This window comes from Crocuta crocuta, unplaced genomic scaffold (genome assembly GCF_008692635.1).
Source record: "Crocuta crocuta isolate KB4526 unplaced genomic scaffold, BGI_CrCroc_1.0 scaffold20, whole genome shotgun sequence".
Classification (NCBI taxonomy): Eukaryota; Metazoa; Chordata; class Mammalia; order Carnivora; family Hyaenidae; genus Crocuta; species Crocuta crocuta.
The window spans coordinates 403,032-426,424 of record NW_027527932.1 but is presented as its reverse complement, the minus strand read 5'-3'; the positions used below and the strand labels follow the sequence as shown (position 1 = coordinate 426,424).

The window sequence follows — 23,393 nt, the reverse complement described above, 5'->3', positions numbered from 1 at the left end:
TTCTAATACTTAAGATATTCTCATTATTAGGACAAACTTATATGATAAGCAATGTCAATTGACAAACCAAGCTTTTCTTCTGAATGCTCAAAAAAGTGGGTGGTTAGGAATATAATAATGGGTAGATTAAAGAAATCAAGGAGAAATTTCGTACTTCACTGAAAGCGAAATTGGATGCCACCCTCCATACATACACATACAACCTGTGTGTGTATGTGTGTGTGTATGTGTGCGCGCACACATGCATACATAGGCATTCAGATGTATATGATTTCATACTAAATCTTCCAAGTCATATAATTAATAAATTTTAGAGTTTAAAAGGCCATGAGAAATGACCTCATCGAATTCTTCACTAAACAGTTGTGGAAACTGAAGCCCAGGATGAGTATCTTGGCCAGGATTATATCACAATTAGCAGCAGAATTAGGACTACAATCCATGTCTTCTGATTCTTTGTTCAAGTTCTTTCCACATATCCAGTTGCTCTTTATTTCATATGAAGTAGGAAATATTTTAATTATCTTTTAAGGGAGAATTCAGCTTAAGGCGTTATGTAAGAAACAGAATTTCATAACAAGAATGGGGGAGGTAAGGAATAAAAGAGAAGCTCCGTTAGGGCTCAGACATTACTTCATTCCCTTCTCAAGGCCCGTTTCCACCCTTAGAGCAGTTACAATCGCTAAAGGAGCCCATTTGGGTACTTTCTACTGTCATAAGATCTCAATTCAACTTTGTAGTCATTACTACATACTTAGAATATTCTCTGCTTAGAATTTATTTAAATTGGTACAGTGATTTCTGTCAAGCAGTATAAAACTAATCAGATATAAACTCCCTCTGTCTTCCTTGGTTAATTTGGTCGTCAGAAATTTCCCTTTAAGGGGGAACACACTTTCTGGTTTTTTGTTTTTTAAAGGAAGTCATTATACAGGATCTTGGCTTAAGAGATGAGTCTAATACAAAACACACAGGAAACTTACACAATGTGCTGGAGGCAGGTCCATATCTATATTGTACCCCATATACTGACCGAAGTGCATTCACAGCTTTATAAGCTGCAGATTCCTGTAAGGGAAAATGGAGAAATTCTATCACTTTCCATCACTGCATTGAAACCTTTGGAAACACTGGCATGTTGTCTGAGCTTTATCAGTCATCGATTTGGAAAGCAAGGTTGGGCACATTAAGCAATAGCTATATTTAATAATATTATTCTTTGTCACATGCTGCAGTTTACATTGTGTTTTAGAACACATTATTTCCTTTGACTGATCCTCACACCAGACCAGTGATCAGTAATATTTCCATTTTACAGAAAAGAAAGAAATGCCCAGCAAGGCTGGGATTATATAGCAAGGATCGGTTAAGTACCCATATCTTCTGATGCTGATTTAGTGTTCTGTCCTCTTCACTTTTATTCAGATACACTTGTTTTTATATATTACAAAATGTTTGATAGGGCAGAGCCCATGTCAATCTTCTTAATAGGTGCATATGCAGTGTTAGCAATGTGCCTGTGTATAACAGATGCTTAATCAATACTTCTTGCATGAATGTTGAATAAGTATAGCTCTGCAAGAGTATCAAGATAATCTTATTGATCCTTAAGTACATACTTCAGTAGCTATGTACAAGGTATTTAAAGTACATTTGCATCAATTAAGAAACCCTTTAGTTCAGGAAGAGTGACTTCTCTTATGCTATTCATTTACCCTGAGGGAAATGAGGATATAATTTCAGAATGCTCCATGACTTATGAGGTTACATACGCCTCTGACAGAGCTCAGGTACTGCTAAGACGTAGAAATTCTGAGGGAGAACTCTTCCTATCAATGCCAAAAACCAGGAAGAATAATCAACAGAACAAAACTACTAAAACATTCTAACATGAACTAAAAGGATATGGGCTACACTTCAAAACATTTTCAAATGGGATAGCAGCATTCGTTCCAATAAGGAGTTAGAGAAGTATTGTATGACCAGCGAGAGGAAAAAAAGTATGTTGAAACCAGTATACAACTCTCCCATTTCAATTTGCCTATGAATAATTTAATACATCGGTTGAAGTACTCTGGGCAACATGGTGCTGTGTGTTGGACTCGGCTTCAGCTTGCTGTCCTCATTCACGTCAGGGATGCATCAAGCAGCATTTGCAGCAAATGCCACTCTCTGTGGACATTAAGGGACCAAGCTCCAGAACCTGGCAGACAATTTATTATTGATCTCACTGATGATGACATTCTCCTCTCAGGAGCCAACAGAGAAGGGACGTAAACACCATAATACCAAATACCTTTATGGAGAATCTTCTAAGATTTTAACATCTTCTCCAATGGTTTTAGCAATATTCCATGGCAAGGGCAGATATTTCCACATTTAGAAGATTACTGCATTCTGTTGGTGAGGAGAGTTTTGTTCCTCATTATTCCAGAGGACTAAATTCCCAACCCAAAATCTATTAAGAAAAAAGATACAACCTCTTGGCCTACTTGCAAAAAAACACATATGCATAGCTTTAGCCTTTGAGCTCACTACACTTCTGCCACTCAGATGCAGGTACATGTTGGTGAGAGGCTTAGATATGATTATTCCACAAGAAGTGAAAACTTCATAATGTTCTCCAAGAATTATTTTCTAGGGCGGTGTAGCTATATACCTATTTGAAAGAGTTTAAGCAATTCCTCCTTTCTCTATTGTTTCCTCTTTCCAATTGTCAAAAAGAGCCCAGGCCTCACTTATTTAAAAACATTTTTAAAAATGTTNAGCATGGAATGTTTTTCCATTTCTTTGTGTCTTCTTCAATTTCCTTCATAAGTTTTCTATAGTTTTCATCATACAGATATCATATCTTTGGTTAGGTTTATTCCTAGGTATTTTATGGTATTTTGTGCAGTTGTGAATAGGATCTGTTTTTTGATTTCTCTTTCCTTTGCTTCATTGTTGGTGTATAAGAATGCAACCGATTTCGGTACGTTGATTTTGTATTGTGCAACTTTGCTGAATTCATGGATCAGGTCTAGTAGGCTTCTGGTGGAGTCTGTCGGGTTTTCTATGCAGAGTATCATGTCGCCTGCAAAAAGTGAAAGTTTGACTTCTTTTTGCCAATTCCAATGCCTTTTATTTCCTTTTGTTGTCTGATGGCTGATGCTAGGACTTCCAGCACTATGTTAAACAGCAGTGGTGAGAGTGGACATCCGTGTTGTGTTCCTGATCTCAGGGGGAAAGCTCTCAGCTTTTCCCTGTTGAGGATGATGTTAGCTGAGGGCCTCTCATAGATGGCTTTTATGATGTTTAAGTAAGCTCCTTCTATCCCGGCTTTCTCGAGGGTCTTTATTAAAGGGATGCTGTATTTGGTCAAATGGTTTTTCTGCATCTATTGACAAGATCATATGGTTTTTTCTTTTGTTAATGTGATGTATCACATTGATTGATTTGCGAATATTGGACCAGCCCTGTAACCTAGGAATGAATCCCACTTGATCTTGGGATTCTTTTTATGTGCTGTTGGATTCGATTTGCAAGTATCTTGTTGAGGATGTTTGCACCCATATTCATCAAGGATATTGGTATGTAGTTCTCTTTTTTGTGCTGGGTCTCTGTCTGGCTTGGGAAGGAAAGTGATGCTGGCTTCATAAAATGTGTCCGGAGGTTTTCCTTCGATTTCTATTTTTTGGAATAGCTTGTGAAGAATGGGTATTAATTCTGTTTTAAAAGTCTGGTAGAATTCCCCAGGGAAGCCATCTGGCCCAGGGCTCTTATTTGTTGGGAGATTTTTGATAACTGATTTGATTCCCTCACTGGTTATGGGTCTGTTCAGATTTTCTATCTCTTCCCATATGAATTTTGGTAGTGCGTGTGTGTTTAGGAATTTGTCCATTTCTTCTAATTTGTCCAGTTTGTTGGCATTTAATTTTTCATAGTATTCCTTTATAATTACTTGTATTTCTGGGGGGTTGGTTGTTATCAGTCCATTTTCATTCATGATTTTGTCTATTTGAGTGCTGTCTCTTTTATTTTTGAGAAGTCTGGCTAGAGGTTTGTCAATTTTGTTCATTTTTTCAAAAAACCAACTCTTGGTTTCATTGATCTGTTCAACTATTTCTTTGGTTTCTATATTGTTTATTTCTTCCCTGATTCTTTTTATTATGATTTGTTTATTATTTCTCTTCTCCTACTGGGTTTGGAGTGCTCTTGTTGCTCTGCCTCTAGTTCCTTTAGGTGAGCTGTTAGATTTTGCACTTGAACTCTTTCTAATTTCTTGAAATAGGCCTAGAGTGCAATGTCCTTTCCTCTTAGGACTGCTTTTGCTGAATCCCATAGTTTGGATTGTTGTATTCTCATTTTCACTTGTTTCCATATATTTTTAAATTTCTTCTCTAATTGCCTGATTGGCCCATTCGTTCTTTAGTAGGATGCCCTTTTACCTCCATGTTTTTGGAGGTTTTCCAGACTTCTTCCTGTGATTGATTTCAAGTTTCATAGCATTGTGATCTGAAAGTGTGCATGGTATGATCTCCATTCTTTTATATTTATTGAGGGCTGCTTTGTGTCCCAGTATGTGATCTATCTTGGAGAATGTGCCATGTGCACTTGAGAAGAAAGTGAATTCCATGGCCTCAGAATGTAGACTTCTAAATATATCTGTCAAGTCCTTCTGGTCCAATGTGTCATTCAAGTCCATTGTTTCTTTAGTGACTTTCTGTCTAGTTGATCTGTCCATTGCTGTCAGTGGAGTATTAAAGTCCCCTGCCATTAGCACGTTCTTATCTCTAAGATTGTTTCTATTTGTGATTGTTTTAAATATTTAGGTGTTCCCATATTTGTTGTGTAGACATTTATAATTGTTAGGTCTTCCTGATGGATAGACCCTGTAATTATTATATAATGCCCTTCTTCATCTCTTGTTACTGTCTTTACTTTAAAGTCCAGTTGGTCTGATATAAGTATAGCTACTTCAGCTTTGTTTTGACTTCCAGTAGCATGATAGATATTTCTCCACCCCCTTACTTTTAATCTGAAGGTATCCTCCAGTCTAAAATAGGTTTCTTGTAGACAGCAAATAGATGGATTTTGTTTTTTTTTTTTATCCATTGAAGAATAGCATTCTTACACAGAACTACCACCTTTACAACATTTCTCGAGAGAGAATTTGCTCAGAATTCTTGCTTGGAATGCGAAGAACAGAATTCCTTTTTTGGACAGAATACAAGCCTTCCCTAGGCCTTCTTCCTGATGTTCCCCATTCCTGTCAGGTCCTGGACATCTAGATCTGGGATACCTGCAACTCCAACCAACTGGTGAAGGATTTAGAGTTCAAAGTAAAAAGAAAGAGGGTACTTCTCTTTTATCAAGCTTTTAATTCAAGTTTAACATACATACAGAATAATATAAAATTTTTAAATTTCTAGCTCAATGAATGATCACCAATTGCACACAGTCATGAAACCAGTCTCCAGGTCAAAGAATAGAACTTCAACAGCAACCCCAAAGCCCTTCCTCCTTTACTTCCTCATTCTTTCTCACTTCTCACACTATATATTAGTTTGACCTGGTTTTGCATTTTATAGACCTTCAGATGCTATAAGGCTCTGAGCCAGACTCACTTTACAAGGAATTTTGCCCTACAGTGGATAGCTTGTTGGGTTTCTGAGATGAGTAGAGAACGAAACTCTGCTTCATCACTGCCAAGTAATCTTATGCTTGAAGGGCTGTTCATTCGGAGCACTAACTTGTCAGATAGATGCCCAGAGACTTAGTACCATTAAGCAAAGAGTGCTTATAAATTAAAACTTGCTTTTAATTAACGAGAGTCAGACCATAATTTATGAACAATTATTTACTCAATAAAATTACTTATACCCCCGCACATGTGACTGAAGCTGTAATACTAATCAAATCCATCCTGACACTTTCTGTATAACCTGTGGTAAGAATGTCAACCAGTCTGAAATGACTGCATTTGAGAAGCAGCATAGCACAGCAGTTAAAAGCGACCACGTTGGAGCTAGTTTGGGGCTGAACCCTGGCTATGGCTCTTAGTAGCTGTGTGTTGTTGGTCTAATTGCTTAATTTCCCTAGGTTTCAGTTTCCTCATCTGTAAAATGGGGATAACAATAGTTACCTACCTCATATAATTAAGAAAAATGAGTCAATATGTAAAGAATGTTTATTAGATTAACACAATCTGTTTTTGCTCTATGTCATTACTGCTTAGAACCATCTTAATATTAGAAAAGAAGAGAGCCTGACATGCTTATACATGGTCAGATACTTACCACACAGCTGAAATTGGGGATTGTGGCATATTTGTAAGAATAGGGATATAGCAACATCTGAGCATATGCATGAAAGGAGAGGTAAGCCCTAATATGCTTCCTGTGTTTTCGGAGGAAGGTGGCTACAGCTTTCACTTCTGGCTCTGATTCTGGGAAAGATCCGCAGTAGGTATCATCACAAGGGTGCATAGAAGCTCCTTCATCTGTAAGATAGAAAAGAAAATGGAGTGAGGGAGCGAAGAGACAAGAAGCAAGAGCCACACGTGAGCATCGTTAAACTGATTTTTTATCTCTATAAACACATGGTACTCTGAAGCAATTCATCTAACTTCTCATTTATAGAAATCAGTTTTGAGAAATCCAAGGTGGTTGAAGCCTCAATGGCCTGAATTGGACACAAGTACTGAGTTTTTAACTGAGCCTGCATAAACCACTCTAAAGGGATGGCTTTATTAGCGAGAGACTAATTCTTTATGGTCCTCCAGAGCAGGTAAGGCTCCTGTTTTCATACTCCATGACACCCGCACTTTCCCCCCTGCAACACTCAACATACTTGTCATTAGTCTGCAGTATTTACCTGTTTAGCATTCAACCAATATTTACACTCTTCTAGGTGCCTGGTATTCAATAAAAGCAACACAGAAAAAAACCTTCCTGCTCTAATTGAAACTGCATTCACTCGGAAGTCTTTATTAAACTCTAGGGACCCTGTGAAACCCTGTGAAAGCAGGGACTGTGTCTTCCTTGCTGGGCACCTGGGAACTAGAACAGCAGCATGGCAAGTGCTCAACAAATATTTGTGAGTAAGTGAATGTCATATCAAAAGCAAAGGCTAGACATCTGCAAAGGTGTCTGGTAAGAGACAGATATTGATCAATCAAGAACATGCAGGCTAGACAGAAATAATTCCACAAAACATGCCAAAACAATTTCTATTATATTTTTAGGTAAGCAGTATCCAAAGTGGTTTTGTTAAACCCAAGAGGCTTCTCCAGTTATCTTGGGGGGTCAATATGAATTTAGTTAAGAAATCCTCAAAACTAGGTCACCTGGGGGGCTCAGTCGGTTAAGCATCTGATTTCAGCTCAGGTCGTGATCTCACGGTTTGTGGGTTTGAGCCCCACGACGGGCTCTGTGCTGACAGCTCAGAGCCTGGAGACTGCTTCCGATTCCGTGTCTCCCTCTCTCTGCCCCTCCCACACTCACACTCTGTCTGTCTCTCTCTCTCTCTCAAAAATAAACGTAAAAAAATTTTTAATTAAAAAAAGAAATCCTCAAGGCTAAATTTAATAATTTTTGAATTAAAAAATTTATATCCCATAGGGCTATGATGGGGAGGAAGGAAAATAACATTCACTGTAAAAGTCACAAGGTATTAAAGTCCCATGACATTTTTACATTTAGAAAGAATTACATTTTCTACACTTATTTGCCACTGGCCATGATTAGCCCTCCCAAAGCCCTAGAAAACTGTCTTTTTTCCATAAACAAATGGAAAATGTCTGGTGATTTTGTAACATAGTCTAATTCTACTCAATATGAAACGATAACCAAGTCAAATCAGGCTAAATCTTGAGGTCATGAAATCTAGTTTCTGTTACAGGTGAGTTAAGATGGGGAATTTATAGCAGTTGTGGTTTTCCTCCTTTGAGTCTAATTCTGGACATGCCTTAGAAGCAAGTGGGATATGGATGAAACTCAAAATATAATATGAGCACTATAGCTGCTACTCTAAAAGGTGTATGACAAATAAAGGGACATTTGAAGAACACTGATGTAAAGCACTGGAAAGGAGAGATCACAGACTGAACAACTAATTCCAGAGGGAACAGAACTAATGAGCCAGAGAAAAAAGGATTTAGAATAATCCTAATAAATATTCTCAAGGGCATATAGAAGGGCACTGGATACGTTAAACAGGGACAAGAAGTTAAAAGTACCAATCAGATAGAATAGAAATAGAGAACTTAATTCATGGGTTGAAAGAATACAGCTGATGAGTGAATTAATGAGATGGAATATGTTTTGAAACATTCCCGGAAGGCATCAAAAAATGAAAGAAAAATTAAAGGAGTATGAACAATAGAATAAGTGTCAACATCTGATTAATAGGGACCCAAATAGAGAAAGAAATAAAAGCTAAATATTTGAAGAACTGCTAATTGAAATTTTTCCACAATCAAGGAAAGATTGGACTTACTGTATACAAAACAAGAGAGATAAAGAGGAAATGTGTCAACACTTTGACACACTTGTGTGAAATTTAAGAAAACAATTCCAGAGAGAAAGAAGCAGGTCACCTGTAAGAAACAAGAATTAGATTCACATTTGACTTTTTAATAGCAACACTATGAGTAATATTTCCAAGGTATATTTATATATACACGTATACTTACTGTTCTTACATTTTTATTTACATATTTAAAATTGTTTAAATTGAAGTATAGTTATATATATAACTATATTTACATATTTAAAATTAATTGTTTAAATTGAAGTATAGTTATATATATATAACTATATACTATACATATATATTAGTTTCAGGTGTACAACATAGTGAATGGACAATTATATACATTATGAAAAGCTCGCCACAGTAAGTACAGTTAACAGTGGCCACCATACAGTGTTATTACAATATTACTGACTGTATTCCCTATGCTGTATGTTACATCCTAGTGACTTATTTATCTCATAACTGGAAGTTTGTATCTCTTAATCCCCTTCAGCTATTCTGCCCATCCTCCACCCATTTCTAGTTTCTAGCAATGGCCAGTTCTCTGTATTTATGAGTCTGTTCTGTTTGTTTTGTTTTTTTGGTTCCCCATGTAAGTGAAATCATGTTATTTGTCTTTCCCTGTCTGAATTATTTCATTTAGCTAATACCATCTAGGTCCATCCATGTTGTTGCAAATGGCAAGATTTCAGTTTTTAAAATGGATGAGTGCTGGTTCAGTGTGTATATACTACATCTTCTTTATCCGTTCATGTATGGATGAATGCTTAGGTTTCTTGCATATCTTGGCTATTGTAAATAATGCTGCAGTAAACATAGTGGTGCATAGATCTTTTTGAATTAGCATTTCTATTTTCTTTGGATAATATCCAGAAGTGGAATTGCTGGATCATATGGTATTTCTACTTTTAATTTTTGGGGGAACCTCCATGGTGGCTGTTGTCTTCAGTAATGTTCCAGGTGCATTTGAAAAGAATGTTCATTCTGCTCTCATTGGACGGAATGTTCTGCATGTATCTGTTAAGTCCACCTAGTCTAATGTGTCATTCAAAGTGACTGTTTCCTTATTTATTTTCTGTCAGTATTGATTGTTGTAATTTGGATGTTAAACTCTCCTATTATTATGCTATTGATGTCAATTTTTCCTTTTATGACTGTTATCACTTGCTTTGCATAAAGTCAGGTTGCTTCTATGTTGGGTGCATAGATATTTATAAGTGTCATATTATCTTAGTGGATTATCATTATCTAATGCCCTTTGTCTCTTGTTACAGTCTTTGTGTTAAGGTCTATGTTGGCTGATTCAAGTATTGCTACTGAGATTTTTTTTTTTTTAATTTTTGCCTCCATTTGTATGGTCTATCTTTTTCCATCCCTCAACTTTCAGTTTGTGTGACTTGAGGTTTGAAGTGAGTCCCCTATAGGTGGCATATAGATAGGTCTTTTTTGTTTTTTATCCATTCAGTTACCTTATGTCCTTCAGTCGGATCATTTAGAGCATTTACACTTAAAGTAATTATTGATACATGTATACTTATTATCATTTTGTTAATTGCTTTCTGATTGTTTTTATTTTATTTCTTTTTAAAAATTTTTTAAATGTTTTATTTATTTTTGAGAGAGAGAGAGACACACACACACACAGCATGAGCAGGGGAGGTCAGAGAGAGGGAGACACAGAATCCCAAGCAGGCTCCAGGCTCTGAGCTGTCCGCACAGAGTTGGACGTGGGGCTCGAACTCACCACCCTCAAGATTCTGACCTGAGCTGAAGTCAGATGCCTAACTGACCGAGCCGCCCAGGCGCCCCTGCCTTTCCTGAAGTCTTGAGGGGACAGAACGGTCCCCGAGAACACGGTCACTAACTGCGGCCCTGACGGACCCCACAGCCCAGAGAGAGCCGGGAAGGGAGGGTGGTGGCCCAGCGGCCACAGACGCGGGCAGCTCAGGGCCTGTGGACTCAGCGGACCAGCCTGCAAATCCGCCCGCGGCACAGGCTCGCTCTGGGCACCGTTCGGAGCGCACCCCTGGGCAGCTGTTCCCAGTATTTCTACAGAACACTGTTCCTGGCCGTGCTCTTGCGGCCTCCGCGGTTTACAGAACCAGAGAAAACTGCCGCCTGGGCCTGGAGGCCGGTGGAGGTGCCTCGCACGTGAGGGGGGCCTGGCGAGGGCCCTGCCCGCCCGGGAATCAGAGAATCGCAGAGGGTAAAATGGGGTCTCATTGCCCCCTCCGGGGAGGAGGGCGGAGAACGGACCCAAACTCATTGAACAGAGTGTGACTGGGAGAAATGAAAAAGCAGCACTTGTGGAGGAAAGTGCTTGGCGCAGAGAGTGAGCAGCAGAGGGTCAGAGAGAGAGGGAGTCACAGACGGAAACAGGCTCCAGGCTCCGAGCCGGCAGTCAGCACAGAGCCCGACGCGGGGCCCGAACCCACGAACCGCGAGACCGTGACCTGAGCCGGAGTCGGACGCTCAACCGACTGAGCCCCCCAGGCGCCCCACTGATTGTTTTTATGCGTCTTTTCTATTCCTTTCTTTTTCTCTTCTACTCTTCCCTTGTGATTCATCACTTTCTTTAGTCTTTTGCTCGGAATTTTTTCGCCTTTTCGTGTACCTATTACAGGGTTTTGGTCTGTGGTCACCATGTGGTTCATATATAACATTGTAAGTATATTGCAGTCTGTACTAAGTTGATGGTTTCGAGTTTGAACACATTTTCAAAGCACTACATTTTTACCTCTCCCCTCCTCTGTATTTTACATATATGATATCATATTTTACATCTTTTTTTTTTTAACGTTTATTTATTTTTGAGAGACAGAGACAGAGGGTGAGCAGGGGAGGGGCAGACAGAGATGGAGACGCAGAATCTGAGGCAGCTCCAGGCTCTGAGCTGTCAGCACAGAGCCCGACGCGGGGCTCGAACCCACAAACAGTGAGATCATGACCTGAGCCCACTGCTTAACCAGCTGAGTCACCCAGGCGCCCCCATATTTTACATCTTTGATTTTTTGAATCCTTCAGGTTTTTTTTTAGATATAATTGATTTTACTACTTTTGTCTTTTAACCTTCATAATAGCTTTTTCTGGCTGATTTACTGCCTTTACTATATGTGTTTTTACTACTAGTAAAGGTTTTTATTTTAATAATTTTCTTATATCAGTTATGGTCTTTGTTGCTTAAAGCCCTTTCACATTTCTTAGAAGGCCAATTTAATACTGACGAACTCTTTTAACTTTTGTCTGGGAAACTGCCTCTCTTTCACTTCTGAATGATAACCTTGCTCGATAGCGTATTCTTGGTGCCAGGTATTTTTTCTTTCAGCACTTTGAATATATCCTGACACTCCTTTCTGGCCTGCAAAGTTTTTGCTGAAAAATCAGTGATAGTCTTACAGGGTTTTCCTGGTGTATAAGTAGTTGCTTTTTATTTCCACCTTAAGGTTTAATTTTAATTTTTGACATTTTAGTTTTTATGTAGCTTGGGGTCAACCTGCTTGGGTTCATCTTGTGTTCTCTGTGTTTCTTTGAACTGGCTGTCTGTTTCCTTAGCCAGGTTACGGGAAGTTTTCAGCTATTACCTCTTTAAATGAGTTTTCTGTCCCTTTCTCTCTCTCTTACCCTTCTGGGATTCCTATAATGCAAACGTTACAATGCTTGGTGTTGTCCCACAGGACCCTTAACCTAGCCCCACTTTTAAAACTTTCTTTTTGCTGTTCAGCTCCAGGGCTTTCCATTACCCAGTCATCCAGATTGCTGATATGTTTTTTTGCACCCTCCTGTTGGCTGTTGATTCCCACTAGCAGATTTTTCATTTCAGTTATTGGATTCTTCAAGCCTGATTGTTTTTTCTATCTTCTATCTTTTTTATTAAAAATTTTTAAATATTTTTTTATTTATTTCTCTGAGAGAGAGAGAGAGAGACAGCGTGAGCAAGGGAGGGTCAGAGAGAGGGAGACACAGAATTCGAAACAGGCTCCGGGCTCTGAGCTGTCAGCACAGAGCCCGACGCGGGGCTCGAACCCACGAACCGTGTGATCATGACCTGAGCCGAAGTCAGATGCTCAACCGACTGAGCCACCCAGGCGCCCCTCTATTATTTTCTATCTTTTAGTTGAAGTTCTCATTGAGTTCATCCCCTCTTATGTGGCGAGCATCTTTATGATCACCACTTTGACCTCTTTTATCAAGTAATTTGCTTATCTCCATTTCACTTAGCTTATCTTCGGAAGTTTTTGTTCTTTCATTCGGAGCATGTTCCTCTGTCTTGTTTTGTTTGACTTTCTGTGTTTGTTTCTATGAATCAGGCAAAACAGCCAGCTCTCCCGGCCTTGGTGGTGCAGGCTTGTGTAGGAACAGCCGGGTCACCTGTGCGCCCCGCACTTAGGGAAGGGGTCGCATTCGGCAGGGACACAGACGGGGCCTTCGGGGAGGCAGGGCAGCTGCAGGTGGGAGGCTGAAGAGGGGCGGGGTTTGGGGCAAAACAGAACGAAAGGGTAAAGGTGTTCCAGACCCGCCTGGGCGCACGGACTTGGGTAAGTTCTCAATAAAAAGTCAGGGACAAAACTCCTTGGTGGCCACGCACTCGAGACCCTCTCAGTTTTGAGAGCTTTATGCTTTCTCTCGACGCGCTCTGCGCTTCGCTCACTCTCTGCGCGCGAGGCCCCTCCCGTGAGGGCAGGACCGCGGGCGCAGGCCTGGTTTGGGGGCGCTCTGGGCGCCCCACACCCGGGTGCCAGGTAGGGTGGCTGGAGCCGGCGGGGCCCGGGGGCTCTGGGCCCCGAGTAGGGTGGCTCCAGCTGGGGTGGGTGCAGGCAGAGCACGTGGGTGGGGTGGTTGGAGCTGGAACGGGTGTGAACATGGGAACTGGCTCCGGGGAGTCGGCTGCAGGCGGTGTGGACCGGGGCTTGCTGCGGTGGGAGGCTGCTCGCGTCTGTACCGTCAGGGTGGAGAAGACGGGTCAGCAGCGGCGCTGGGCAGAGCCTCTGACGTCAGAAAGGGTTTCAGCAGCTCCCCTACTGCTCGGCTGACGTTCTGGGGTTAGAAGATGAGCTTCCCTCGCTTCCGTGTAGTTGCCCTCCATCCACACTGGTTTTCTGCTGTGCCCCAGCGGCGTGAATCTGCAGGTGGGGCCCTGAGCCATCGGCGTCTCCGCTGACGTTCACAGCACTGGGGCTGGGGTTCCGGCCAGTACCGTGTCTCTAACTCTCCTCTGTTGTGCAGAAGCTGTTTAGTCAGCCCTGTTTTTCTTCAGGTGAATTACTCTATAGGTAGGTATGAATTCCGTGTCCAGGAGAGGAGGTGAATTCAGGGTCTTCCTAGGCTGCCATCTGAGACCTCTCCCTCCTCGTTAAAAACAAAAAAAAAGGGGGCGCCTGGGTGGCTCAGTGGCTTAAGCATCCAACTTTGGCTCCGGTCATGAGCTCACCATTTGTGGGTTCAAGCCCTGCGTCGGGCTCTGTACTGACAGCTCACAGCCTGCAGCCTTCTGTGTCTTCAGATTCTGTATCTCCCTCTCTCTGACCCTCCCCTGCTCACGCTGCCTCTCTCTCTCTCTCTATCAGAAAAAATAAAAACCACTAAAAAACAAACAAACAAACGAACAAAAACTTTTGCAGAGTGCCTGGGAGGCTCAGTCAGTTAAGTGTCCACCTCTTGGTTTCAGCTCAGGTCATGATCCCAGGGTCGTGGAATAGACCCCTGCATCAGGCTCTGTGCTAACAGCGTGGAGCCTCCTTAGGATTCTCTCTCTCTCTCTCTCTCTCTCTCTCTCTCTCTCTCTCTCTGCCTCTCCCTTGCTCACTCTATCTCAAAATAAAAAAACCTAAAGAAAAATAAACTTTTGCTGAATAGTTTAGGTGCTTTTTCTAGACTGTCTTCCAGATGGTTGCTTCATTCTTCTGCATTTAATCTGCTTAAATTCGCTCTTGTGTACTTTTCATTTCAGTCATTGTAATCCTCAACTCTGATCGGTTCTTTTATATATTTTTGTCTTTCTTTGTTGAAGTTCTCACACAGTTCATCTACTCTCATGTCAAGTGAGTACTTTTATAACCATTACTTTGATCTCTTTATCAAGTAGATTAGTTCTTTTCTGAGGTTTTTGTCTTTTTTTTTTTTTNGGGTTTTTTTTTTTTTTTTTTTTTTTTTTTTTTTAGCATACTCCTCTGCTTCATTTTGTCTGACTTCCTGTGTTTTTTCTACCTATGAGGTATGGTAGCTATATCTCCTGGTCTTGAAAGTAGTGGCTTTATGTGGAAGGCATCCTATGAGGCCCCAGAGTGCTAGCCACCAGCACTAAAGCACTCCGGGATACCGTCTGTGTGGGCTGCATGTGCTCTTCTTTAAAAAAAATTTTTCATGTTTATTTTTGAGAGAGAGAGAGAGCAGGAGAGGGGGAGAGAGAGATGGAGACACGGGCTCCAGGCTATGAGCAATCAGCGCAGAGCCTGACGTGGGGCTCGAACTCACGAACTGCAAGATCATGGCCTGAGCTGAAGTCGGACACCTAACCGACTGAGCCCCCCAGGCGCCCCGCACATGCTCTTCCGCTGTGACTGGCCTACAGCCTCTGCCAGTGCACTGATGGGCAGGACTCCCCCCGGTGTAACCGGCTGACAGGCCCCACCGAAGCCGCTGCGGGCTTGCTGGTGGGTGGGGTTAGCTCCTTGCGTAGCCGGCTGAGAGACCCGGCCGTAACCGTTGCAGGCTTGCTGGTGGAAAGGGCTGGCTCTCTACCACCCCAGGGTGGGCTTCACTTTGAACGGTGCTGGCCCTGGCTGGGGCTGTCTGCCTGGTGTAGTGGGGGTGGCAGGGGCTTGGGGGATGCTGGCCCTAACCAAGGCTGCCTGCTGAGTGTGGTAGGGCAGGGGCTGCTTTAGAGGGGTGCCTCCTGGGGTAGCTGCATTGGGTGGAGCGGGTCTGCGGGAGAATGCTGCATCAGGGTGAATGGTGCCAGCGAAGTAGAGGGAAAATGTCAGGACTGGCTTCTGCTGGTGCCTGGCTATCTAGGCAGAAGCTCGAACACTATTCTTGGGTAGGCAAGCCAGATGTGATTTAGTACAAGTCCATGACTCCCGAATCTCTATCTCAAGCTTCAAACCCACGTATATATAACCTTCTGGACATCTCCATCTACTTGTCTCAGAGGCTCTGAAAGTTCAAGATGTCCCTAGATGAAATCTTTTTTTTTTTTTTTTTCTTCCCACCAAATTGATCTTTGGCCAGGTTTCTTAACCTGTGTTTCCACTGATTCATCTAGTCAACTATGTCAAAACTTGGGTGGAACAATTTTAGAGATTTTCTTCTTTCTTAGCCCTCCCTGCAATTGGAGAGCAAATTCTGTTGATTCTGTCTGCTAAATCTCTCCATGACCAATTCTGCCAACAAAGTTCAGGCTCTTGTCATTATTTCCTTACATTACCAGAACAGTTCCTTGCCTTCAGTCTGGCTTACGTTGAGTTCAGTCCTCTAAATGCCATTGTAATATAAATAAGTCTGATCTTATTCATTCTAAAAACATAAATCTGATTTGCTGCTTAGAATTCTTAAATGGTGGCCTTCTCACTACCACGTAAAGGCAAAGAGGTAGTGTGATCAAAATGTGTGAATTTGTTAGTGGTAAATATTATAGTTTATCTTGTGTGTTTTTCCTGTCTTAAAAAATTGATGATTTTTGCCCTATTGCCGTATGGATAGGTTTGTGTTCGGTATTTTATCACCGATCAGATAATTTGATGTACTTTTCATGCCTTGCAGGTTACATAGTTCTCTCCTTTCTTGGAATTCAGAGAGTCATGCTCCCTTCCTCTGACCAAATGATTATGGGATAAATTCCCTATTGATTTGATTTTGGCTGAAATGCTTAAAATGTCACCTTCTATTAGTTTGCTTTAAAACTTCTGCCTTTATGAGGGAATTAAAAGCCAAAACGAACTATTGGGACTTCTTCAAGATAAAAAGCTTCTGCACTGCAAAGGAAACAATCAACAAAACTAAAAGGCAATCAATGAAATGGCAAAAGCTATTTGTAAATGACATCAGATAAAGGGCTAGTGTCCAAAATCTATAAAGAACTCACCAAACTCCACACCTGAAAACAAATAATCCAGTGAAGAAATGGGCAGAAGACATGAATAGACACTTTTCCCAAAGAAGACATCCAGATGGCCACCAGACACATGAAACGATGCTCAATGCCACTCATCATCAGGGAAATACAAGTCAGAACCATACTGAAATACCACCTCTCACTGGTCAGAGTTGCTAAAACGAACAAATCAGGAGACTAGAGATGCTGGAGAGGATGTGGAGAAATGGGAACCCCCTTGCGCTGCTGGTGGGAACTGGTGCAGCCCCTCTGGAAAACAGTGTGGAGGTTCCTTAAAAAATGAACAATAGAACTCCCCTAGGACCCAGCAATAGCACTGCTAGGGATTTACCCAAGGGATCCAGGAGTGCTGGTGCATAGGGGCACATGGACCCCAGTGTTCATAGCAGCACTTTTAACAATAACCAAATTATGGAAAGAGCCTAAATGTCCATTAACTGATGAATGGATAAAGAAGATGGTTTAAATATACAATGGAATACTACTTGGCAATGAGGAAGAATAAAATCCTGCCATTTGCAGCAGCATGGATGGAACTGGAGGGTATTATGCTAAGTGAAATAAATCAGAGAAAGACAGATAGATCATATGTTTTCACTCTTATGTGGGTCTTGAGAAGCTTAACAGAAGACCGTGGGAGAAGAGAAGGAGGAAATAGTTACAAACAGACAGGGAGGGAGGCAAACCAGAAGAGACTCAAATACAGAGAACAAACTGAGGGCTGACTGGGGGGTTAGGGAAAGGGGGAAATGGGTGACGGGCATTGAGGAGGGTACTTGTTGGGATAAGCAGTGGGTGTTGTAAGTAAGCAAGCCAATTCGACAATAAATTAAATTTAAAAAAAAAAACAAAAAAAACCCCACAAAACTTCTGCTTTTATTCCTACTAAAATATCGGTCATTTTCCTGAAGTTCCATATTCCCTTGACTTTAAGACTGTTCATGCTGTTCCCTTCTTTTGAAACATCTTTTTTTCACAGCCCGATTTTATTTGTCCTTCAGTGCTTCAAAATTCAGTTACCACTTCCTCTTGGCACCTTCTCCAATGTCCCTGTGTTGGGTTAAGTGCTCCTAGGACCCTTCTTTTTCTGCATTTGTCATAAAATTTAGTATCCGGTGTTAAAATTTATGCTTACCCATTTTCTGACTCAACTGAACCTAGCACACTGTTTGACCAATAATGGATGCATAAAAAATAAACTATTTTATTTAATAATTATCATAAATTAGCTAAACTGTATAATATTAAGAAGGGACATGCCTCAATTTAGTGCTGTTTGCCTGAGAAGCACATTAGACACTGGAATATTTTATAGCATCTTATGGTTTATTTTACGGATTGGCATTCTGCCAATGTTATTTACTACAGATTAAGTATTGATTCAGCAGCAGAATGGAATATCACATTCAAAATTCTTTATGCCAATGTTTCTGTGTGAGTTTTTGCCTGACTCATCTCTTATACCAACGCTGTTCTTTTAAAAAATCTAACCAGAATCCTGAATAGCAAGGCCTCTAAGATAGAAATAAATTAATTCAGGTGGAAAGAAAACCACTGAAACAATCTAATTTTATTTATAGGCTTTTGGGGGCACTATCCAGGCTTTACAAAAAGGCAAAGGAACAGCTCACAAATATTATTGAACAGTAAGTCCCTTTGGGGTTTCAAGTAGCTGTGCTGGATACACAGTTTGAAAGCAGCTGTCCAGATCTAGCCTCAATTACACAGATTCTCATCAGAAACACTGATGTACGAAAAAAGATCAAGATAGCAGAAAGCTAAAGCACCAGAACACAGCATTTCAAGGAAACAAGTAAAAACCACCAAAATGATGTAATATCCAGGAAACAATGATAAAACAGATTTTTAGGGGAAAGGAACAAGAAGCATCATACTCATCCCTCTTTAGGTTTTAGAAGCATGAGAATCCGTAGGTTATTAGTTTTCCTTTAGTTTGGAGGAGCCAGTATGTTGTTTCTAAAGCTGAGACAAAATCCTCTTTCCCCATCTTTACATGCAGAACAACTGCAGCATATATAACAGGTCTCTGCAGTGCGGAACGCAGAGATTCTAGTCTTGCCAAACAAACAGCACACATCTCTGTTCTGAACGCTTCAGCGATGTCGCTTCCATACCGAACATCACCTCTTTAGTTTTTGAGTATTAAGATGCGAAACTCTACAAGGACCTCACAAATCGAGAGAGGAGACATGACGTGCACCGATGGGGCAATCCGAGGGCAAGACAATGCAGGCTACGGCGCCCTCATAAAGTATGCGGTGCAGACTGTGCACAGGAACACAAAGGAGGGAGCGAGTGCAGAGAGGCCTGGGGGCCCTGGGGAGACTGTAATGGCAGATACTCAATGGGACTCAAAATGGACGGAACTTGAAAAAATACAATTTTATGTAAAAAAAAAAAAAAGACAAAAAATAAGGGCTTTATTGCTTCTATCAACCTGAGTCCTTCTGGTTGATAAAATGAAGTGGAAGGTAGTCTTAAAATTTTTTAATGTTTCTATAATTTTGAGAGAGAGAGAGAGGGAGAGAGCATGCCAGGGAGGGGCAGAGAGAGGGAGACACAGAATCTGAAGCAGCGCCAGGCTCGAGCTGTCAGCACAGAGCCCGACGTGGACCCAGCAACTGCAAGATCATGGCTGGGCTGAAGTTGGACGCTTAACCAGCTGAGTCACTCAGGTGCCCCTGAGGTGAAAGATAGTCTTTAGAGAGGACATGGAGAAGGATGGGTTACTAGAGGCAGCAATGGACTGAACATCACGAGACGGTTCCAGTCGGAACTATACTACTAACGACAGACATGTCACTGCTCTGGCAACATCTGTCTTGAGATTAAGGACCCTACGCCTGATTCTCATGTGATATGTGACAACGTGGTGCTATCAGTTTGTGGGGTTGTCTCACAGTCGCTAGTTACGGGTTACAAGATTAATGAAGACAAAACTGGTTTAGTCGTGATAAGTAACTCTTAGTTTATTCTAATATATTCTTGTAATGGGGGACAGAAAAGGAAAATTAGAGTGGGTATGCTTGGAATTAACCACAGGAGGTGTGGTGTCCCCATCGGTTGGGTGTGTGGTAGTGGGGAATTTGAAAACAAATTCTAAATGTAACTACATAATTATTTTCCCTTAACATCTTTAGATTCTGTTTCTAAGGATGTGAGAATAAATTTAGTAATAAAATGTGTGTTTCTTGATTTCCAGTTTTGTTCTGAGAGGTTGTCTCCAAGAATGGATTGCAGTTTCAAACTTGGTTTGCAAGTAAATTGTTTAATTCCCAGAACCACCTTTTTCTTAGATATAAAAAACTTCCCTCCCTGCCTAAGGTCTTCCAGCAGCCTTCCAAATCTGCCTCTCCTCCTGTATTTCAGATCTTGGTGAACAGTACCAGACTGCCAAGACCAGAAATCATTTACTCTATCCAACAGCTTGCAAACAGCTGCTGATGCCATGATCTACCCTAACGACTACTGTTACTGAACCTGTCCTGAGTGGACTCTGGGCTCTTCTTTCACCTAGATCCACAGAAGTCCTAAATTAATTTTACTAAAATACACACCTTACCATGCAATTCCCATGCTCGAAACTTTTCAGTGGGTCACCACAGACTAGGGGCCTTTCTGAACGACTAGTGGCAGGCTGGATAATGGCCTCCAAAGATTGCCGGGTCCTACTCCATGGGATCTATGAATGTTACCTTATGTGGAAAAGGGTCTTTGCAGGTGTGATCAAGATCTTGAAATGGGGAGATTATCTTGGATTATCCAGGTAGGTCCTACATAAACATTCTATAAAAGGGAAATTTGATTATAGACAGAAGAGAAGGCTATGGACAGAAGCGAAGGGAAGCTGAGTCAGAGAGGGAAAATGCTATGCCACTGGCTTTGGAGGTGGAGGAAGACGGCGCAAGGTAAGGGGAGCAGGTACCTACTAGAAGCTGAAAGGCAAGGGATTGGATTCTCCTCTAGAGCTTCCTGAGGGACTGTGGTCTTGCCACACCTCCAGCCTGGTGAAATCCAGTTTGGACTTCTTGCCTCCATAATTTTAAGAAAATGAATTTGTGTTATTTTACGCCATCAAGGTTTGGTCATTGGTAGAATGGTAGTGGGGCATACGGGGGGAGGAGCCACGTGTCTGTAGCGTCCCCACGCTGACCCCAGTCAAAATGTCTCTTTCTTCTCTCCTCTGTCAGTGTGACACTCACGCCTCTATTTATGAGCTTTCACTCAGCCCCAAATCATAGCAGGCTGTTTACAGGCCAGTTGCCCTCACTGGATGCTGGTTCCCCAAAACAAGAATGGAAAATTTGCCCGGCATTGTGCTTTGCTCATAGCAGGGGCTCAAAAACTGTTTGTGGAGTGAATCAATCTGCCCTATAACAAGATGCCTACTAGTCTAGCACATCAAAATTCCATTTGTGCTTTATGTTTGAAGGTCAGTTTTATTATAATTTAAGGTTACAATAAAAGTTAAGAGATTATACCAGAGCCTGAACAACAATGTTGTTCTCTACTTTTCTGGACCACCCTTAAAATATGTAGAAATATGAACCTGAGAGTAAGAATTGTACCTGGGAATGAGAATAAATAAAAAGAAAAGGGAGTCCATAGGTTTGCATCATATTACTACTTTGTCTTTGACTGTTGCCCATGTAACTTCTGAATCTAGGGGAGGTGAATGAGATGAGTTAGTGCTGTTTTCTTGTTGTGGAACTTGCTGGAAGGCTACTCTGGAATCTCTCCTTCACAAGTACAAAGGCTACAATGACATGCTACAACCTTATTCTAAGTAGGTGCCAGTATAAGAAACAGATACTGAGTTCTAATGAAATATGTCACATAAAAATATTTTTGCTGATTTACACCTTATATCTCTTTATATAATATAACTAATTCTGTAAAATGTTTGAATCACTGTAAACCTCGAGTTTTTCCTCTTGAATCTATTTCACAATCAACATCTTTTAGTAGAACATCGAGAGAAATGATGGGGAACCAGAGGAGTAGAGGGCAGTGCATTTGGTAGTTATTAGATTAGACAATATGTGACGAAGTGGGAACTCTATTTTGACATTTCCTACCCTCTACCCCATTTGGTAGAGGTGGTGAGTGAGGGCAGTGAGGAGTGGTGGTGGAAGAGTGTAATTTCCCTGTAAGCTTATAAGCTGTCTCTTTTGGTACCACCCTCTCATGTTTTACTAATTATAACTAAGCTAAATAAAAAAGCTAAATAATAGGAAAGGAGAAGAAGTGCTTTGAATGGTGGCAGGTGCATTCTGGAGCTTGCTTTTAGTTAACATTCTTAGTTTTTTAAGAAAAGCTTTTAATTTTTTTGAAAGGCCAATGGATGCACGTGGTTATGTCATGTAAATTGCTCTCTCCATCTGTCTACTCATCTATTTCTTTTCCTCAGAAGCAATCACTTTTACTACCTTCTTGTATTATTCCAGGGTCAGTCTATGCATTCATAAACAAAAAGCCAGTTTTATTATCTTTTATACACAAATAATATCCTTTACATACATTAACCTTAAAAGCTTTCTTGTTTAACTGTGTATGTGTGTGTGTTTGCAATCCTGGAGATTTTTCCATAACTGCACATAAAATAGCTATCTAATTTTGGCTATTTCTGTCTATTGCACTGTATTGTTGCAGCCTAATTTACTAGTCCTTTGTTGATGGGCATTTGGGATGCTTCTAATCTCTTATTACAGCGAGAGCTGCAGCAAATATCCTTGCACATATGTTATTTTCCACACATGTGAGTATGGCAAGAGGATAAATTCCTAAAAGGAGAATTACTTAGTCAAAAAGTGTGTATTTTTAATTTTGGTAGACATTGCCAAATGTCATTGCACAGAAGCTGTACTCATTCACACGCTCAACAGGAATATCTAATATTGCCTGTTACCCATAACCTTCACATTTTTATTCTTTCTGTCTTTTAAAAAACCAGTGGGTCCAAGTTAGATGGTCAGAAAATATATTTTTATTTAAAGTGTCATTTAAACATAGAGAAAAATGCATTTGAAGAAGAAAATTACAAACTGTTTCTTCAATCTGAAGACACATTGCAAAGTAGCATCCAAACAGAGTACCTGCAAATATTAGGTGCTCAGTATAGTTATTGAATGACTCCTATGGCTATATGGAGTTTTGCTAAATTCTCAGGGATGCAATAGGGTGGCCTAACTTAAAGTCTCATACTGGCAACGAGATCATACCTTGATCATAATTTTTGAAATTATGGAATTGAACTTTATTTTTTAAAATTTAAGTCCAAGTTAGTTAACATATAGTGTAATAATGATTTCAGGAACAGAAGTTAGTGATTCATCACTTACATATAATACCCAGTGCTCATCCCAACAAGTGTCCTTAATGCCCATCACCCATTTAGCCCATCGCCCCTCCCACCACCATGCCAGCAATCCTCAGTTTGTTCTCTGTATTGAAGAGTCTCTTATGGTTTGTCTCCCTCTCTGTGTTCATACTGTTTTTGCTTCCCTTCCCTTACGTTCATCTGTTTTGTTTCTTAAATTCCATATATGAGTGAAATTAGATGATATGTGTCTTTCTCTGAATGACTTATTTTGGTTAGCGTAAGACACACCAGTTCCAGCCACGTTGTTGCAAATTAACCTCAATGATTTTAATGTTTTTTTCTTTTTTTTTTTTTAATTTCTAGGAGAGAGAGAGAGACAGCGTGAGCAGGGGAGGGTCAGAGAGAGAGGGAGTCACAGACTCT

General features: G+C 40.9%; 1 protein-coding gene across 1 annotated transcript in view; it reads right to left on the bottom strand.

Moving 5' to 3' along the window:
* CPA6 (carboxypeptidase A6) overlaps positions 1–23,393 on the bottom strand; it is a 316,507-nt gene that overhangs the window by 2,206 nt on the left and 290,908 nt on the right. Inside the window, exons 9-10 of the mRNA XM_077751832.1 lie at positions 6,279–6,481; positions 984–1,068 (exon numbers count right to left, since the gene is read on the bottom strand). Coding sequence (XP_077607958.1) covers positions 984–1,068; positions 6,279–6,481 — 288 coding nt within the window. The remainder of the gene's footprint in view (positions 1–983; positions 1,069–6,278; positions 6,482–23,393) is intronic.